An 18,149-nucleotide genomic window follows, 5' to 3' on the forward strand; every position below is an offset into this window, starting at 1 on the left:
CCAAGCAGACCTCTCGGACTCCTTTCTGGTGAATGACGGTTTGCGACAAGGTGATGCGCTATCTTGCCTGCTTTTTAATATTGTGCTAGACAAATGTATGCAAGCTTCAAAAATTGAAAAAGACGGCACCATTTTCTATAAATCTGTTCAGGTTTTAGGATACGCCGATGACTTGGACATTGTAAGCAGATCTCGACAAGCCCTGAACAATGCGTACCTAGCACTAGAGAGTGCAACCCAAGCAGCGGGAATGTGTGTCAACCAAGATAAGACTAAGTACATGCCGGTTTTAAGCGTCCAAAAGACCCCACTCGAAGAAAGTATTAAAATTGGCACGAACACCTTCGCCACAGTTAGGGATTTCGTATATCTTGGTTCTCTTGTCACGGCGGACAACGAAATATCATCTGAAATTAACAGGAGAATCACATCGGCAAATAAATGTTACTTTGGACTTTTACCTTATCTTCGATCAAAGATTCTGTCGAGAAGTCTGAAAATACTCGTCTATAAGACCTTGCTCCGGCCAATACTTACATATGGCGCAGAATGTTGGGTCTTAAGCAAGAAAGACGAAAACAGTCTGCTCATTTTCGAACGAAAGGTCTTGCGACGAGTGTTTGGTGCTATGCAGAATAATGGTTTTTGGCGCATTCGGTATAATCACGAGCTATACGAACTATTTAAAGAACCGAATGTCGTCAGAACTATCAAACTGTTAAGAATGCAATGGGCAGGGCATGTGCAACGCATGGATGGCACGAGAGCGCCAAAGAGGTTGATGGAGGGCACTTTGGAGGGGCGTAGAAGCCGAGGACGACCTAGGGGTCGGTGGAGTGACGGAGTTGAGAGGGATATGAGGGTTCTGGGAGTTCGGAGCTGGAAAGAAGCAGCTTCTGACCGCCTCAAATGGAAAAATATGCTTGACCAAGCCAAGGCCCACCCAGGGCTGTAGAGCTTTGATGATGATGATGATGATACCTAACATTGCGATACTTTAGCGAGACCTGACCTTTAGTTATTCATTTTTTGCGAGCAAAACTTTGCTATGATTAATGAAAAAGTTGTCTTTCCTACATTCAACTTAAAATTGATCTTTTGGAACTCGTAGAAGTAAATTTTTAAGCGTTAAAAATTGAAATAGTTCAAAGCCCTCGGGTACAAGTGTAATTTATCTCAAGGCGGTTAAAATGGAACAAATAAATAATCTAACTTAGCAAAGTCTACGAGGAAAACCTTTTAAACGTAAATGCCACGATTAATTTGAAATCACCATCCGGAATTCTCTGTCTTCGTTGATAAACCCTCCACTATAATTGGAGAGTTGAAATCAAGAAACTCGCGGAGAGCAAACCATACTATAGTTTACTAGCTACCATTTTCATTTATTATATTACTATCCGTTGCCCGCGTCTTCCTTCCGCGATTTTATTGTTTTTATACATCTCGTGGGAACAGTTGGTTTTCGTGGGACAAAACGGCTAGTAAAATGGTTTGGTTAGAGCGCAAAGTAATAACAAATAAACAAACACGCTTTCGCATTTATAATATTAGCATGTATTGGTATATGAGTAAAAAATACCTACTATTTAGGACTTAAGCCAAACTTTCGCGGACCGAGTTCGCTACACAACACGCACTAACATTTCGAAGTTATGTGCATTTTAAGCTACTAAATATCATTTGATTCAACGGTGGAGGAAAACATCGTCAGGAAACTTGCACGCCTGTTCTCTAAAGCTCATAATGTGTATCCTGGAAGTACAAGAAATCCAAATAGGTTCGTCTTAATACACCATCCTAGAACAGTATTGTTTATGAAAAACTTTACTGGGATGTGCATCAACATATATAATAAAATACCAAATAACATAAAGTCATTACCATTCGCGCCATTCAAGAGAAAATTATATGAATGGCTTAGCTCTAAAATATTTTACAGCATAAATTACTATTTAGAGAATAACTTTATCACATTTTTCATTTATGATCAGCCTGCCTATATCCAATGTGCCTAATAGTTTAAATGTTATATTTTAAAATAAGATTTTTATCGCTATTAGTTAATGTGACAATCTATTAATCTAAGTGTTATTATTATATTCTTTTGACATCAATTAATTGGGCGTATGTAACTATTTTGTAACATTGCATGCCAAATTACTGGCAATACACAGTACACTGTACCCGAAACCAATATGCAAAACCTTATTGACGTGTATTTTGCAATAAATGATTATGATTCTATAATGTTCTCGAAGGCTTGTAAATTCTTGTTCATACTTTGCCAGTGGGGTAGACCCGGGGTGGGGTGGTGCGGCCTATACCCTTCAGATTTGAGGTTTTTGCCAGCCGGTAAAGGGTCGATGATGATCATTGACTGTTGCAGAAATATTTCAATACTTTTCTATCTATATCTCTTGTTCGTTTTATCTAGGTATATGTTCCATCGACAATCGGCTGTGCATGTGTCTGCAAGGGTCCAGAACCTCTTCTTCATTATGGCAGTATCAAACTCCTGCATGGACCCACTTGTCTACGGCTCGTATACGTTGAATAGGAACATAGTCAAAGAGAGCTTACGGAAAGCCTTCTGTGTTCCGAGCAGTACCTGCAAAACGAACGGTATGTGTAGTTTATTTATTAAACAACTTTTTGTTACGTTGTTAATTAATTTTTTCCGTGAAATATGAACTAATCTAGATAATATTCTTTGCTATTAATGGGTGCAACAAGCAGGTTGGTTCCATTAGAATTTATGTGTGTGTGTCTCCTCAACAGTAAACTACTAAACTAAAACTTAAGGTAATAGTATACGGTAATAGTATAAGGCTCAGAGTTACTCAGCGGGCGATTGATAGAGCTATGCGACGAGTATCTCTACGTGATGAAATCAGAAATGAGGAGATCCGTAGGAGAACTAGAGTCACCGACATAGCTCAGCGAGTCACGAAGCTGAAGTGATAATGGGCAGGGCACATAGCTCGGAGAACCGATGGACGTTGGGGTCTTAAGGTGCTGGAATGGCAACTCCACACCGGTAAACGCAGCGTACGTCGGCCCCCCACGCGATGGACAGATGACATCAGGCGAGTCGCTGGGACCCGCTGGAGGCAAGCGGCCAAGGACCGTGGATTGTGGAACTCCCTACAAAAGACCTGTCCAGCAGTGGGCGTCCATTGGTTGAAATGATGATGAATACTATCAGCTGCCCAGTGCCCACGGCTTTGTCGCATTATTCTTCAACCCAGCAAGAACCGTTGGTTTTTCCGGGATACAAAAACCTTATTTGCCTCTCCAGAGTCCAGATTGGTTTGTTGGTTTTGTTGCAGCCGCGGTGACTAATGTTTTTCTTAAAATCATGCTGGAACGTTACTCGGCTGTAGTATTGGATAGAAGTTGGCTTTTTAATTAAAAAACCACTTTTTGTAAGTTTGTCGGTGTTTTGTGAAAATAACAAGCTGTGAGCTTGCACTCTGACGTAGTTATTAGAGTCCGTAAAATTCCTCTGAATTTCGTAGCGTCTCTCAAAGCGGTGACCAGTTAAAATCGCCGCCACGTGAGGTCGTGTAAAAGAGATAACACGAAGCTAGGTGTAGACTTTTTGAAGGTTCAAATACAAAACAATTTTGTGGTATACGGGCACTACTTCAACTTTTCAACTGTTGAACTGCCAACATCCAACGGCTCTTTTACGCGACGATGGCCTTGTTGTCTGTTCCGGTCATTAATTCTAGAAAAACAGCGGATCGAACCTCAAACGCTATGTCGAAACACAGAGACTGAGTGTATATCTGTTTAAAAAGAAAGATACACTGTGAACTAGATGTTTGTATGAATTTACTAAAAATCGCGCAGGAACCGTTTATTTCCCTGACTAAAACATCTTCAGGATGCAAGGTATTTCTAGGATTTATTAAGATTGAATTAGCTGGTAATTGTTATTTATTTAATATGTTTATTTTCACATACGACCAACAATTATAATAACATCAATAAATGAACATACCCGCTTCCGAAGGTTCTGAGTGAAATGGTTTAAAGTCCTCTTAAAAATAGTTATTTACGTAATGCCGTTGCTTGCCGCTGCACCGTGCTTAATTGTTTTTGTTTACAATTACTCACAAATTAAATTACGAGGAAGAAATCAATCCTGATAAAGCTTATTTTTTCGTTACCAGGTATAATCTCGGGTCCAGGTCACAGTTGCAAAGTGGCAAAAGAAACGATCCATCCGAATAATGTAAGTATATAACAGCTACATACTTTTCTCAATGTTTCTGGGTAGGTAAGTATATACCGCTACTTTTCCTTACCTTTCTTTTTATTTTATGTCTATATTATATTATATTATATTATATGAATCGATAGATATGATATGTTTATATTATATCTATCGATTTAGGTCTAGTTACAGTAAAGATGTGTGAAGAATGTATAACAATCGGTAAAACATGAACCAAAAAAATATTAACGAAAATTCTATTAATTGATAACTCAACTTGATAACTCCGCGCGGTCCTAAGAAGGTCTTGACAGACAGACATACTGGACGACGAAGTGTTCCTATAATTTCTTTCTTCCTTTTGAGGTACGGTAAGGAACCCTTAAAATATTATGTCGGTTTAATATAGATTGAGGCCATCGAATAACATCATTACCAGCACGTAGACTTGTGTAAAATGAATAATGCCTGTTTATGTTACTCATGAAGAAGGGGTGATGCCAGTGAGCTCGACTTCACTTTCAGGGGACGAAGTTCGACTCCCAGCATGTACCTCTTACCTTAAAACGCACATTCGTTTTAAGTAATTAAAATATCACTTGCTTCGACGGTGAAGGAAAACATCGTGAGAAAAACTGCATCCCCGAGAGTTCTACATAATTATCCCTAGGATGTGTGGAGTCTACCAAACCGCACGGCTTTGGCCTTATACTCTTCTCGTTGTGGCAGGAGACCCGTGCTCTGTAGTGGGCCGGTAATGGGTTGATTTTTTGATGATGATGTTACTCATAAAAAGGACTTTAAACGTATAGCCGTATAAAGTCTTATTTCAATAAGTTAAGGTGTTCTTACCGCTCATCTTTGATGCACATCTCTGCTGGGCAGCCTTTCTTGTAATAAAAACGTGATATTTATAATGTAACTCATTCAAAATCATCATCACCCTCACACCATATCCCGTCAATGTGCACAGAGTAGGGCAAAAGTCAAATATTTCTTTATTCAAATAAGCCCATAGATGGAGCTTTTGATGCGAACGTTACATAATTAGACCTGTACATGGTAGTGAGATGATGGCAATAACTACGTTCGTTAAATTAAAACTAAAGCTACGAGGGTTCCAAACGCGCCCTGGTCTAAGAACTTCGACGAAGAAGTTTAGACTCCATGTAGTTTTAATTTATATTGCTAGAACTTGAGGCTTTAGCGATGAATCATTTAATACATGTTAGCGATTATTCAAGAACTTCAAATCAAAAATCAAACATTTATTCAAAAAGTATTTTTTTTCACTACAAGTGAGCCCTAGACTGTCAATTAATCTGGGGTTGTTGGTTGTTGTTGTGTTGATGCAGTCTAAGATGGTAGCGGGCTAACGTGTAAGGAGTACGGCAGTTATATAACAGATAATGGGTATCTAATCTGTTTCTACGTGACATCGTACCGGAACGCTTACTCGCTTAGTGGCACGTTTTTGTCGGTAGGGTAGTACTAACCGAAGCCTCCCGAAGACGAGAACCAGACGAAAGTATGACTTAAATGCCAAAACCCAATACCTACACGCATTGAAATTGCATATACAGATGACCGATCGGACGGAATGCATCAATAATAGAATGCTTTTATTCTTGGATGGATACGTTATTCATTTCGGGAGGCAAATCAGGTTTAAATGATAGGGGTGTGAGATGTCAAAAATAAAGAAGAAACTTCACGTGCACTCAGACGACTTCTCGTCAGTAGTGCATGAAAAAAAACAATCTTGCTCAGCAGGTCGTTTGCTCAGCCATCCAAGTTCACTCAAGGTCGCCGAGATTACCGAAGACATCGGAGAGAGGAGAGAAAGTACCGAGGTTGTGATATTCAATTTGGTTCATGAAATAGTTAGAGACATAAAAATCTATGAGTTCTTGCATGGACTTCACGCTGTAGAATACTGTTTTGAATCGACGATGTAGAGTTATCGCATGATATTAATTAAAATCTGCAGTTGTAACATGGTCTGTGAATGAATGAATGAATGAATGAATACACTTTTATTGTACACCATAGAGAAAATTTACAGAGATACAAATACAACAGCACAATAAGGTAGAACGTACAATTTGGCTGCCTTATCGCTAAATAGCGATCTCTTCCAGGCAACCAAAGGCATACAAGAAAATGTTATAAGAAATAAGTAGGTGGTACAACAAACATTTTTAAATATTAAGCTGTGAAGTTACCAGCGCACTCGAAAAGACTATTTTTGCTTTCACTTGCAGGTCCAGACAAAGACTACGGCCCTAAGATCCTCTAAGATCGCCAAGTGTTCAGATTAGACTTGTTTTACGATAACTGTATTAAATTAACTGTTGGCATAAAGTCATCTTGACTGTTTGTAGGTTTAATTGTCACATACATTAAATAAAAATTAAATAGTGTAAAGCTTATATTTAGGACATTCATAGAACCTTGATACCGTTACGTAAACGTGCTTTATTTCGATTATTAAATACTATTTATATTTTATCCTTATATGTTTGTTTAAGTATAAAAATTAAGTATATTATATTCTTATTGCTTGTACCTTGCATGCCAATAAACAAAAGTTTTCAGTATAAAAATTAAATTTATGATATCATAAAAAGTGAGCAGCTCCAAAGCGCATGGTTATCTTTAAATTATTTAAGGCTATGGTATTTTTTCCACGGTTAAACTGCAAAATCTAGCGATCCACCTTATTAGGTGAAACGCATTGAACTTCGAAAATATCTGTGATTTGGGTAGGTATCTGTGATTTCAAACTCACATCAGTTGCTCAGTGTTGTGTTCATCAATATGAAGTCAACAATCTGTAGGTTAGCTTAGCTTAGCTCTTAGGAACAAGAATTAATAGAACAAGGAGATAGCTCAAATTTGCGCATGACGTCACGAACGCGGCCAAGACACCCGGCGAGCGTTTTCGCGGAAAATATTTTTTAAAAATATAATTTGTAATTTATATCAACGAAACCCTTCATTTCTGCAAATAATCAGATATTTTTGGATATAGATCTGAACATTATAGGGCAGTTTTTCAAAATAATTCATCATGCCTATTATATTAAGAGTTTCTTTTATTTTCTATCAAATTAAAGTTCTCGTTAAACCACAGTAAATGTGATGTTTTGCCTGTTTATTTTTACAAGTGTAGTTCGAATTTTGCAGGAAAACCCCATGGAAAGAGTCTGTATTACAAGAACGTTTACATTGAACAATCGTATAACTTCCAGAGTTTTAATTAACATAAAGTAATTATAGAAATAATAATCGAGAGTTAAAAAAACTTAATTACGATCAATATTCGCCCACGATATTTTACGCTGTTGCTTTCACTGACGTCGACTTTAAATAAACTCTGAGATTTCTCTTTAACTTTTCTATCGGCGAAAGAGCAAATTCACTGTAAAGCCATCTTTTTTTATTATAATTCTTAATTGCACGCCTCATAAGCGAAGCGTTGAGGTTGTGCTCTACTCTCGACATTTCAAAAAAAGCAGTTTTTTAGTTTGCAGTTAGTAGTTTATTATTTGCATGATTACCAAATCCTACCTTTGGCGCTCACTTGAAAATGTTATTTAGATTAAATCCATACTATTGATGCATAACATAATATGCATCCATAGTAAGAAGCAGGCACGCGTTGCTTCTTTGTTTCTCTCGGCTCAACAACTGCACCGATCATGATGAAATTTGCCACGTTGCTGCGCCCTGGAAATCGACATATTAAAATACTTTATCTATTCTCGTTCTTTCGTCTTAGTACGTCAAACTCCCTGGCGCAACGGTGAGCGTGTGGTTTCATAAGTGGAGTTCCCAGGCCATGCCTGACAGTCAATTTGGGGTTTTATAATTCCAAAGTTGGAGGCTTTTGCTGTGGCTAGTTACCCACCCTACCGACAATAAATTCGAAAAGGATTAAGCATACTATGTTGCGTCCAAACCGATTAGGGGGTTATATATACCATACCCCAAACACGTCAACACGCTACCATCTTGGACTGATGAGATGACTAGGTGACCACCAGTGAGATTGCAGTCAAGGGTTAACTTATAGTGAACGGCATCTTAGCCCTTATGGTTACTTTCGACCTTTGAGCATGTCAGAGGCCCTCTAAAGCGGGTGTAAATGAATTAAAAAACCCGACCCTCGTGTCCGTCTTTTTAGCTTTATCAGACGCCCTGCTTAGCCCAAATGGATAGTGAGAATTCCTTGACCCAAATATTTTTGTCTGGACCCGTAAACCAATTACGACCACGAGTAGAAACTGTGGGACTTACTTACACATTCACACGCACACACCCACACACATACATACACATATCAATATATTTTTGTTATTATTCACGAATTTAAATTAGTCTAAATATCTGTTTGGATCCGTAGGAAGGCTACGGCACTCGTAATATAGGTCTTCCTAGTACGAGTGCCAAAGCACTGCTGTTGGCTTCATATTTTACTGTGCACCCTGTAACCTATTTATAATGGTTCATTTACTTTGTGAACAATTTTTTTTTATATTTTTCACTATGAATATACATTATGAATTTTTATTTATTGTTGACAGATGTACGCAAAATGCAGGCGACAATACACCGTGAACTTCCAGGAGACGACGCTTATTGCCCCGAGTTCAATTTCAGATCCTTTACACAGCTGGAGTGAGAACTCGAAGTCACGGCCGCCAAAACTTTGCGAAGTGTTCACAATCCAATCGAAAGTGGAGGTGTAAAGTGACAATAAGTTTTTGAGTTAAGATCGTGACTGCATTTAATTTAAGCATCGTTATCGCTGTCACGAACCTATTATCGGTTAGGCCGTTGTCACCACGCTGGCTAAGTGCTAGAATTCACACACCTTTGAGAACTTTGTGGACGCTTAGGCTGCATGCCTAGATATTTTCCTTCACGGTTAAAGCAAGTGATACTTTAATTTCCTTAAATTAAAAACGCACATACCTCTAATGTTAGAGGTGCGAGCCGGTGATCAAACTCGGTTCCCCCGAAAAGAAGCCGACGCTAGGCTATTACCGCTTTTCTAGCAACTTAAGCAATTAACGTTGTAATTTCCATTTTTCTTGTAAATTTTGTCATAGAGTTAGAGTTAATTTTTTTTTTTTTTTATATTTTTCTACCATCTTGTAAATATAAATAATATATGATAATATATAAATTAGAAATGATCCGGTGATCCTACAGCGGGCAGTTTCCTTGCCAAAGAATTAGTTTGGCCATCCAAATGAAAACTATATACTATGTTTAAATTAAATTTATAGATATAAATAGAAATTATATTTTTTTTGTATAGTATAAAAACGAGAAGGCGGATTGTTCTCTTAATGTTAAGAATAAAATTTAAGAATGTAACTCAGCTCTAAAAAAGTAAAATGTTTTTTTTAATCGACAGAATGATGTAGATACCCATACATTTTTATATTTAGGCAATAATTAATTCAGTGAAATTGTTCAACTTAATGTTGTTTGGTTTTTGTAAGAGGAACTCTGATAAATGGCATCGAAATCTTAGATATCTGAAATAAATGTAATTTTTTTACGCAATATTTGTAAATCCTCAAACGCTAATATATTCTGAAGTTATAGAGTTCTGGCACACGGACAGGTCGACAAATCGGAATTCAATAGTTTTGAGGGCTCTCAGTGATTTACAGACCTGTCATAATAAAAATATTAATAGTGAACATAAGCAGCTTACTACAATGTCAGCTTTTATTACAATGTGAGCAGCGAACGAAAAGAAAGGGACTGAAAAAAGGTATCTTAGTGACTTTTATTAAATTTCATTTCTTGTTGGAAGTATTTTTTTGGGAAAATAAAAGTGTGAAATATGTGTAATATGATAAATTCCAACATCTCTTCAAGATTAACTCGTATATGAAACCTACTTTGACATTCAAATTGATGTGATGCTTTTAGTAAATAATATATTGAAAGTACCTAAGTATATAAACCCATATGAAATAAAAATACGTCTTTGTTATAAGTACTTTCTGTGAAATTATACTGATGATGAACTCTTTAGTTATTACAACTTTGCTTCTTCTTGAAGAAATCACATTGAGCCATAACAAAGCGAGGCAGTCTGTAAATAATCTTTTTAAAATTCTTAGGTCGTCTTTATAAGTTTCGATCTCCTTATACATCATGGTTGCCTGGTAGACCCTTACATTCAACGTTACTTATAAAATTTGTTTATAATAAATAACTTTTTGTTTAAATGACTAATAACCACATAACAGTTACAAAATAGAAATTAACGCTTAATTAAAACTGCGATATGAAATGGAGAAAATTTTTGAACATAATATAACGGCGAATTCCCTAAGTATTTTCATTACATCGAATAAACAAATATTACGTATGAAATATTGAGGCTTAAATATTTGTTATCCATAACGTAAGTGTTTTGCATTTTCAGTGTTTCGTAAAATATTTTTGCTGATACGTTAAGCATTCGAAGTTAATAAAGTCTTTATGGAAAAATATTATTATGTGAAGAGAACACTTTTAAATACCTCTTTATTTTGGGCGCAAGGAGATGTGTGCTATTTCACATACCTCACGTTTATCTATTTATACAGAACTAGAACAGTAAAGGGACTTACTAGGACACCAAAAAACCTACTTAATTACGTAATTTCAAATAACGTATATTTCAGGGACAAAGTTCAGCAGAAACACACACGCAGACCCACAAAATTAAAAAAAAATATAGGTGCTAAAATTGATCTATAAGCAGGGAACATTTACATTAAGCGAAAAAGAAAAGAATAAACTTGGGAAGCTTGCTTATTTATGACTGGAATCCAAACGACTTTTGATGCAGGTACTTTCCTTTTCATTAGAAAAAATAACACAAATGTCAATAACTTAATTTTGCTCAGTGGGTTGAATCTTTTCTGCTAAACTATGTTCTCTGTTATGGTGACTTTAGGCTAACCTTATATAAAATTGTCAAGCCTTGTTATTTGTTTAAAAATATTGATGTCCGAAAAAATATTTTCGACAACAGTTGTTTGTTCTGAATACAAAAATACTTTTCCGACAAGCCTTGTAATATAATGGTTTAAATTCCAATCTCTAATCTACTTATAGTGTTATTAAATATAAGTATGTACTGCGTACGTGTAAATATTAAGGCAATACTGCAATCGCATGTAAATAAAACTGTAAATACACGTTTTATAGTAGAACAAAACATTATAAATAACTAAGCAGTTTCAATTTCGTTTCTTCGATTTCTTTCGTAATTTTTAATAAAAAAATGATTTCAATAATTAATGATGTTAGATATTTTACCTTTAGCGACAATGTTTAATAATGACATAATTTAAAAAAGGATTATCTGTGTGGTATTTACAATGAGAAATAAAATAAATATTTATTTTAATAAGCTGGTTTTAATGTACAATTATAGAGTCTATAATATCTAAAATCTCTTTATAAAGATGCTTTTATTAAAATAATAAATCTTTTGATTGCGATATATAAACTGATTATTTACACGCAAAGGAATGGTTAATCCCTTCTCATCAGATTTCAGTGATAGTGACCCGGAACACGGACGAGATCACGGTTAGCCAACGGCTGACTCTCTCTCTCTGATCTGCTTAAGTAACGGTATGAATCGCGGGGTGGATCGGACTTTAGTTTTACGAAAGTGTGGACCTCGTTATTGCCAGCGATGTCGCTGTTTGAATGAATGAATGAACACACTTTTATTGTACACCAAAGAAAAAATTTGTTACAGAGATATACTTACGTATAGATCAAGGTGTACAATTTGGTGGCCTTATCGCTACATAGCGAATAGCATTCTTGCAGACAACCAAAGACGCAAAGGGAAAAAAAAATGAAAACGGTAGGTGGTGCATGTATATACTATATAATAAATATATATATATATATACAAATAAGATATAAAATACTTTGTTATTTACATTACCCATAATTTAGATACATATGAAAATATATAAATAAATACTTATATCAATATATAAAGATTATTATCATTATTCACGCCTGCGTTATTCGTACGCTTTTATTAAGGTTTTCTTTAAATCCAACATAATCATTTTTTTAATCTCAACGAAACTTTGTAAAAAATGCAGACGCTTGGTTGCTTAGTTAAGGCGTAAAGTAAGGATAAACAAACAAACACACACTTTCGTATTTATAATTATATATAGGTAAAAGTACTAATAAAGATTTTATAATATTTATTAATACTTTATCTTATCTTAATAGTACCTTACTCAGAGTAAATATTATATTTATTTTAATGCATATAATAAATAGTACGCACATAACTCCGAAAAGTTACCGGTGCGTGCCGGGGTAACTTTTCGGTACTCGGTCACCCCAAGAGTGAGGTCGAAGCTCTTAACACTAGGGTATTACCGCTTCAGTTAAAAAGAGTTAGATTATGATTTTTCGAAAATTAAAGTCATATTTCTATGTACAGGTTCGAGTATAATGGTAAAATAGCGATTTCATGTATTGCGTTCACGCCATGTTCGACACTGCTGTATAAACCGCATCAAGTTCGCAGATGCATAATTCAAACCGTATTGGATTTGTGTCGCTCAGAGATCGACTAAACTCTTAAGGGCCCGCATAGAGAATACAAGGCTGGGTAACTTAACCGATGGGGTATTACTCATAATAACGAAAAACATTCCTTACACAACTCCTTTCTAAGATAAATACTTTTAGAGAAATAGCTGTATAAAGTTGAAGAATACGCAGTGATAACCATAATATTACCTGCGTTTACTTTAAAGATAAAATGGCTCACGTTTATTTATTTATTATGATATTCATTTAAACTCTTTATAATAAATAGTACACCACGACACAGTATAATGCAAAAGACGGCTTTTTCACTTAGTAGGGATCTCTGCCAGATTACCTTAGGATTAGGACAACATGAGCGAAAACAAACAGATTGTGTAAAATTATTTAAAAATTACATTAGAATAACATAAACGAATAAATTAACAAAATTGCACAAATAAGATGAGAGAAATATATGGGATAAATATTAAAAATAAACTAATATCTAATAATCTGTAAGAGATTGCTTTTAATTCATTTCTATTTTTTTTTGTTTGTGTTATCTGTATTATTTTATGTTTTGCGTAAAATAAATAAATTTATTCTTTTTCTATATTATATTGAGCTATAAATACTGGATTACATTGGAAACAGCAAAAAAGTTATTTATGATAGGAAATAATATGAAAAAAAATTCACAAACACGTTCATACGAGCAAACAAACATACGCCTGAATTTTTACTATAATTTCAACATAAAAGTGTAGATATTGTGTTTAATTAGTGGCACGCGATAGTTAAGAAGATATAAGTATATTGCAGGCTTTTTAGAGTATGGAAATTTTACAACTCACGTTTACAGGATATATACACTGCAATAAGGCTCATAAAATTATACTTCGTGTATATTTTAAAATCTATCTATAACATATATATTTTATAAAACTGCTTTTAAATTTTTTCTGCTTTAGTATTTATTTATTAACTATAATAAAAAAATAGGCGTGCAATTTAGACGTTGGCTGGAACCCACATTCTCTTTTAATTATTGCCATATATTTCTTGTTACACAAAAGTGCATGAAAATGCTGATCTGGTATTTCGACATAGAAACAGGCCTTTAACGACGCGGTACTACCTCTCTCAAACGTTTGATAGAGAAACAACAGACCGTGTGGATTATAACTGGCTTCCTAATTAAAGCCACCCTGGTGTGTTCAGTTAATCCAATCAGGTAAGTTATTGCGTTAATCACCGGCTAGATTTTTGTGTAAAAACTAACTAAAGTTTAGTTTCTCTGTGTTCTAAGAGTTAGTTTCTCTGAACTTTGGTTGATTTTTACATTTTAACATAAATGCTCAGAACACTAAGACTTATTGTTTTTTTTTTATTCTAGGTAACAGATTAATTCTTGACTGCAATCTCAGCTCGGGTTAGGTTGTTTTGATTAGTAAAATAGTTAGTAAGATAATTGTTACTAACAATTAATTATTTTATAATATAATGATTATTATTATTAAGTGATTGGGGAGTCGAAACCTGCAAATAGTTAAGACTAGGCTAGGAATAAAGCAGAAAGATGGCCTAAAATGGAAAAATCCTCCTACTAGAGAATACGAGTTCTATCAAAAATATGGGTTAGGCAGTGCTTTTACGAATGTATGAAATGCACGCCACTGGGTCTAAAATGATTAACCCGTTCGGGTAATGCCAGTTTAATTATAGCTCCCTAACCGGTAACCACGCGGCATTGGAGGGGAACGCTAAAGCACTTGGCGGTACATCTTTGCCAGAAGTGTGGTTACTATCCAAGGCCATCAGACCAGACCAGAGACAATTTTGAAACTATACATTTCCTAATTGCTCGGGACCTCCTCCTTATAATAAATAGCACATCACTAACCACTGTATTAAGGAGGTAAAAGGTTCTTAAGGAGGTAAGAGGTTTCTTAAACTTCCTGTGGAATCATTTTTTCTTATTTATTGGCAATAAATAAGAAAAAATGATTCCATAGCCTAGCATAATAGCCTGAAGATGTGACGTCAAATTGTCTCTTCGGAAATTTGTGTTCAAAATAATTTGCATCACTCGAGTACCATTTGGCTTGCCATAAATTCCTTATTGAACCTTAAATATTGGTTCTAGTCATAGTGATTTAGAGGATCAACCAAACAGGGGAATTTCTATATCATCATCGTCATATTAACCCATTACCGGCCCACTACAGTGCTAGGGGTCCTCTCCCACAATGAGAAAGGTTAAGGACTAAGTCCACCACGCAGTCCATGTGTAGATTTGTGGACTCAACACGCCTTAGATTACGTTATGGAGCACTTTCAGGCATGCAGGTTTCCTCACATTGTTTTTCTTCACCGTTAAAGCAAGTGATATATTAATTGCTTCAAACGCATATAACTAAAAGTGCTGGGATTCGTACTTGTCCCCCCGAAAGTGAAGCCGTAGCTTTAACCACTAGGCTATATTTATATTGCGTAGAACTGCACGCTTCGACCCGAAAACTTCCCTAAATATCAAAAGCAAAAATAGTTATTCATTTAGAACTTTAGCTTCTGTGATAAGCGCGTTCACCGAACCGAACTTATCTTCATTTAGTTTAGACAGATTTTTATTTAGTGTCAAACAATATCACAGTTTCAGATTAATTATCACCATTGTCTGACGTACGGGCCACCGTGTCGCCAATTAATGAACGTTCCGATCTACTGATGCGGAGTTAATAGATACGGATTATATGTGCGTATATTATATTATGTACAAAATATATGATGCGTAAATTTGAATAATCAAATTATATTCGGAGCTGTGAACAAAGAACCATCTTAATTAATACTAAATATCAAAATGAACTCAACTAAAGTCATCAACCCTTTACCGGCCAAGCGGCCAGTAAACGTTTAACCAAGCTGGCCAACTGCGGATTTCACGCACCTTAATTATATGAGAGAGAATAATAATGGTAACAAAAAAAAATTAATAAAAGTAAAAAAAAAAACACATAGATAAATTAAATAAAGTCAAAGTAAGATAAGTTCTTTCAGAAAACTGAAGTTACATAACCACGTAATAAGATCCAAAAGATAAATTTATGATGAAAGTTTTATCTTTCACCTCGTTAATAGCAATGTAGATCCAGATCAGGTGCTGGTGAACAGCGATGGCAGTGCTCACCTCATGATGCGGTCGGCCAGCAGGAAGTTGCGGCACAGGCTGGCTGTCAGCAGGTCCGCGCGGATCAGCTGCTGGAACGGCTCGGGCGGCAGCGAGCTGAAAAAACCACGAGCATCTTTTTCTCACGACGTTTTTCTTCACCGTTATAAAGCAAGTGATATTTTAATTGCTTAATTTAAAAACATAAATCCGAAAAGTTAGGTTAACTAACTCGGTACTAACCAGGTGAGATTGCAGTCAAGGGCTAACTTTAGTGGAATAAAAAAAAAATTTAAAAAAATAATAAATTACTCGGTCCCCCCCGAATGGTAGGGGTCTTAACCACTAGGCTATTCCCGCTTAGAGCAAAGTAAATTTAATATCTCTTCTAAATGTATGTTTGTATGTTTGGCCAAGAGCTTCATACAGTAAATATTGTAGGAGTACTAACGACCCCTTTAATAAATTTCACCCTGGAGTAAGGTGGAGTTTGGTGGAGACTTATTTAAGGTAGGTATTCGCTAGGTAGGTAGGTCTCGTAACCATTCCGTTATAGAACCTAGTTTGGAGGTTTTTTATACAAATGAATAAAATTGAACTGTTTAAGCAGTAATACTATACTTATAATAAAACTGTAACTGGAAGATTTCTGTACATTTAATACATTTCTAAAATTTTGACTGGGGGGGTAGATTATTATTTAATTTTTGTTTCTCTGTCTGTCTGTCCGGGCATTACGTGAAAACAACTGAACGGATTTAAATAAAATTTTGGTATAGTGGTAGTTGATATTCCGGGTCAATATATGCGATACTTTTTATCCCGGTAAACAATAAGTTTCCGCCGGCAAATGGGATGAAATTTTTACTTCGTAGTTCCGTTCCGTTACTTCGTAGTTCCGTTAAATTTGTATCGATTTTAATAATTCTTTGTTCATTTGAAAGTGTACAGTTACTATCAAGCATGTATGGTCTTATTTTAATAAGGATCTGATAAATATTGTCGGAGATAAAGTAAAACAGTTACTTCACAAATAACTGTTCTTCGCAAGGCATATGGGACAACGATCGAATGCATGCCTATCATCCTACTAATATTATAAATGTGAAACTTTGTAAAGATGGATGTATGGATGGATGTATCAACTAAAATGCCACGAAAGATAATAGAAGGTACATAGCTAGCCACGATGATTATGATGTTAGCAACAGATATATTCTAGCTTCTCGATTGACTCATATGCGGACGAAGTCGCGGGGGTCCGCTAGTGCATAATAAAATGCATTTATAAATAGGTACATTGGTATTTTTTTTTACTTTTGGTCAGTCTATCGTTCCAGCCATTCCGCTGGACCAATTTCAAGGGATTATCGGATGGTTGCCGATATTTATAACTAAAAAATCAATATTTCTCCGACCTGAATCGAATCCACGACCTAGTTGAAGAAACTAACCACTGTCTAGTGGTAGTAACGACACTGTTCAGAGTAGTAGTACAGCTCTTTGTGACAGAGCTCATCCGGGGTAGTACTATAGCCATGCTTATTTTTGCATCTAAGTAGCATTGTTGCAATGCTGTGTTCCGGTCTGAAGGACGTGGTTGCCGGTGTAATAACACAAACACTTTAGGCTTAGCTTCTACGCATGCCCTGTGAAGCTATGTTTATAGGCTATGGTTTTCCACTTACCATCAGGTGTGCCATCTGGTTAGTGCATCAATTATTACTATATAAAAAATAAATAAAAAAGAAACACTATTCACGTCACAATACTATACCTATAAATCGAACACAGCTGATAAGTTATTATCATTGACGGCCGACTGGCGCAGTGGGCAGCGACCCTGTTTTCTGAGTCCAAGGCCGTGGGTTCGATTCCCACAACAGGAAAATTTTTGTGTGATAACATGACATGACATAAGTGTTTTTCAGTGTCTGGGTGTTTATCTGTATATTATAAGTATTTATGTATATTATTCATAAAAATATTCATCAGACATCTCAGTATATACACTACATACATACACTTACATATATACCATAACACAAGCTACGTACGCTAATTTTGGGGCTAGATGGCGATATGTGTATTGTCGTAGTATCATAACCTAATCAAAAAACAGTTACAGTAACATATTAAATCAATGATATATATTTTTAG

General features: G+C 35.6%; 1 protein-coding gene across 1 annotated transcript in view; it reads left to right on the forward strand.

Moving 5' to 3' along the window:
* LOC120632870 (gonadotropin-releasing hormone II receptor-like) overlaps positions 1-8,979 on the forward strand; it is a 39,621-nt gene extending 30,642 nt beyond the window's left edge. The window contains exons 6-8 of the mRNA XM_039902909.1: positions 2,438-2,625; positions 4,182-4,243; positions 8,815-8,979. Coding sequence (XP_039758843.1) covers positions 2,438-2,625; positions 4,182-4,243; positions 8,815-8,979 — 415 coding nt within the window. The remainder of the gene's footprint in view (positions 1-2,437; positions 2,626-4,181; positions 4,244-8,814) is intronic.
* The last annotated feature ends 9,170 nt before the right edge of the window (positions 8,980-18,149 follow it).

This window comes from Pararge aegeria, chromosome 20 (assembly GCF_905163445.1).
Source record: "Pararge aegeria chromosome 20, ilParAegt1.1, whole genome shotgun sequence".
Lineage (NCBI taxonomy): Eukaryota > Metazoa > Arthropoda > Insecta > Lepidoptera > Nymphalidae > Pararge > Pararge aegeria.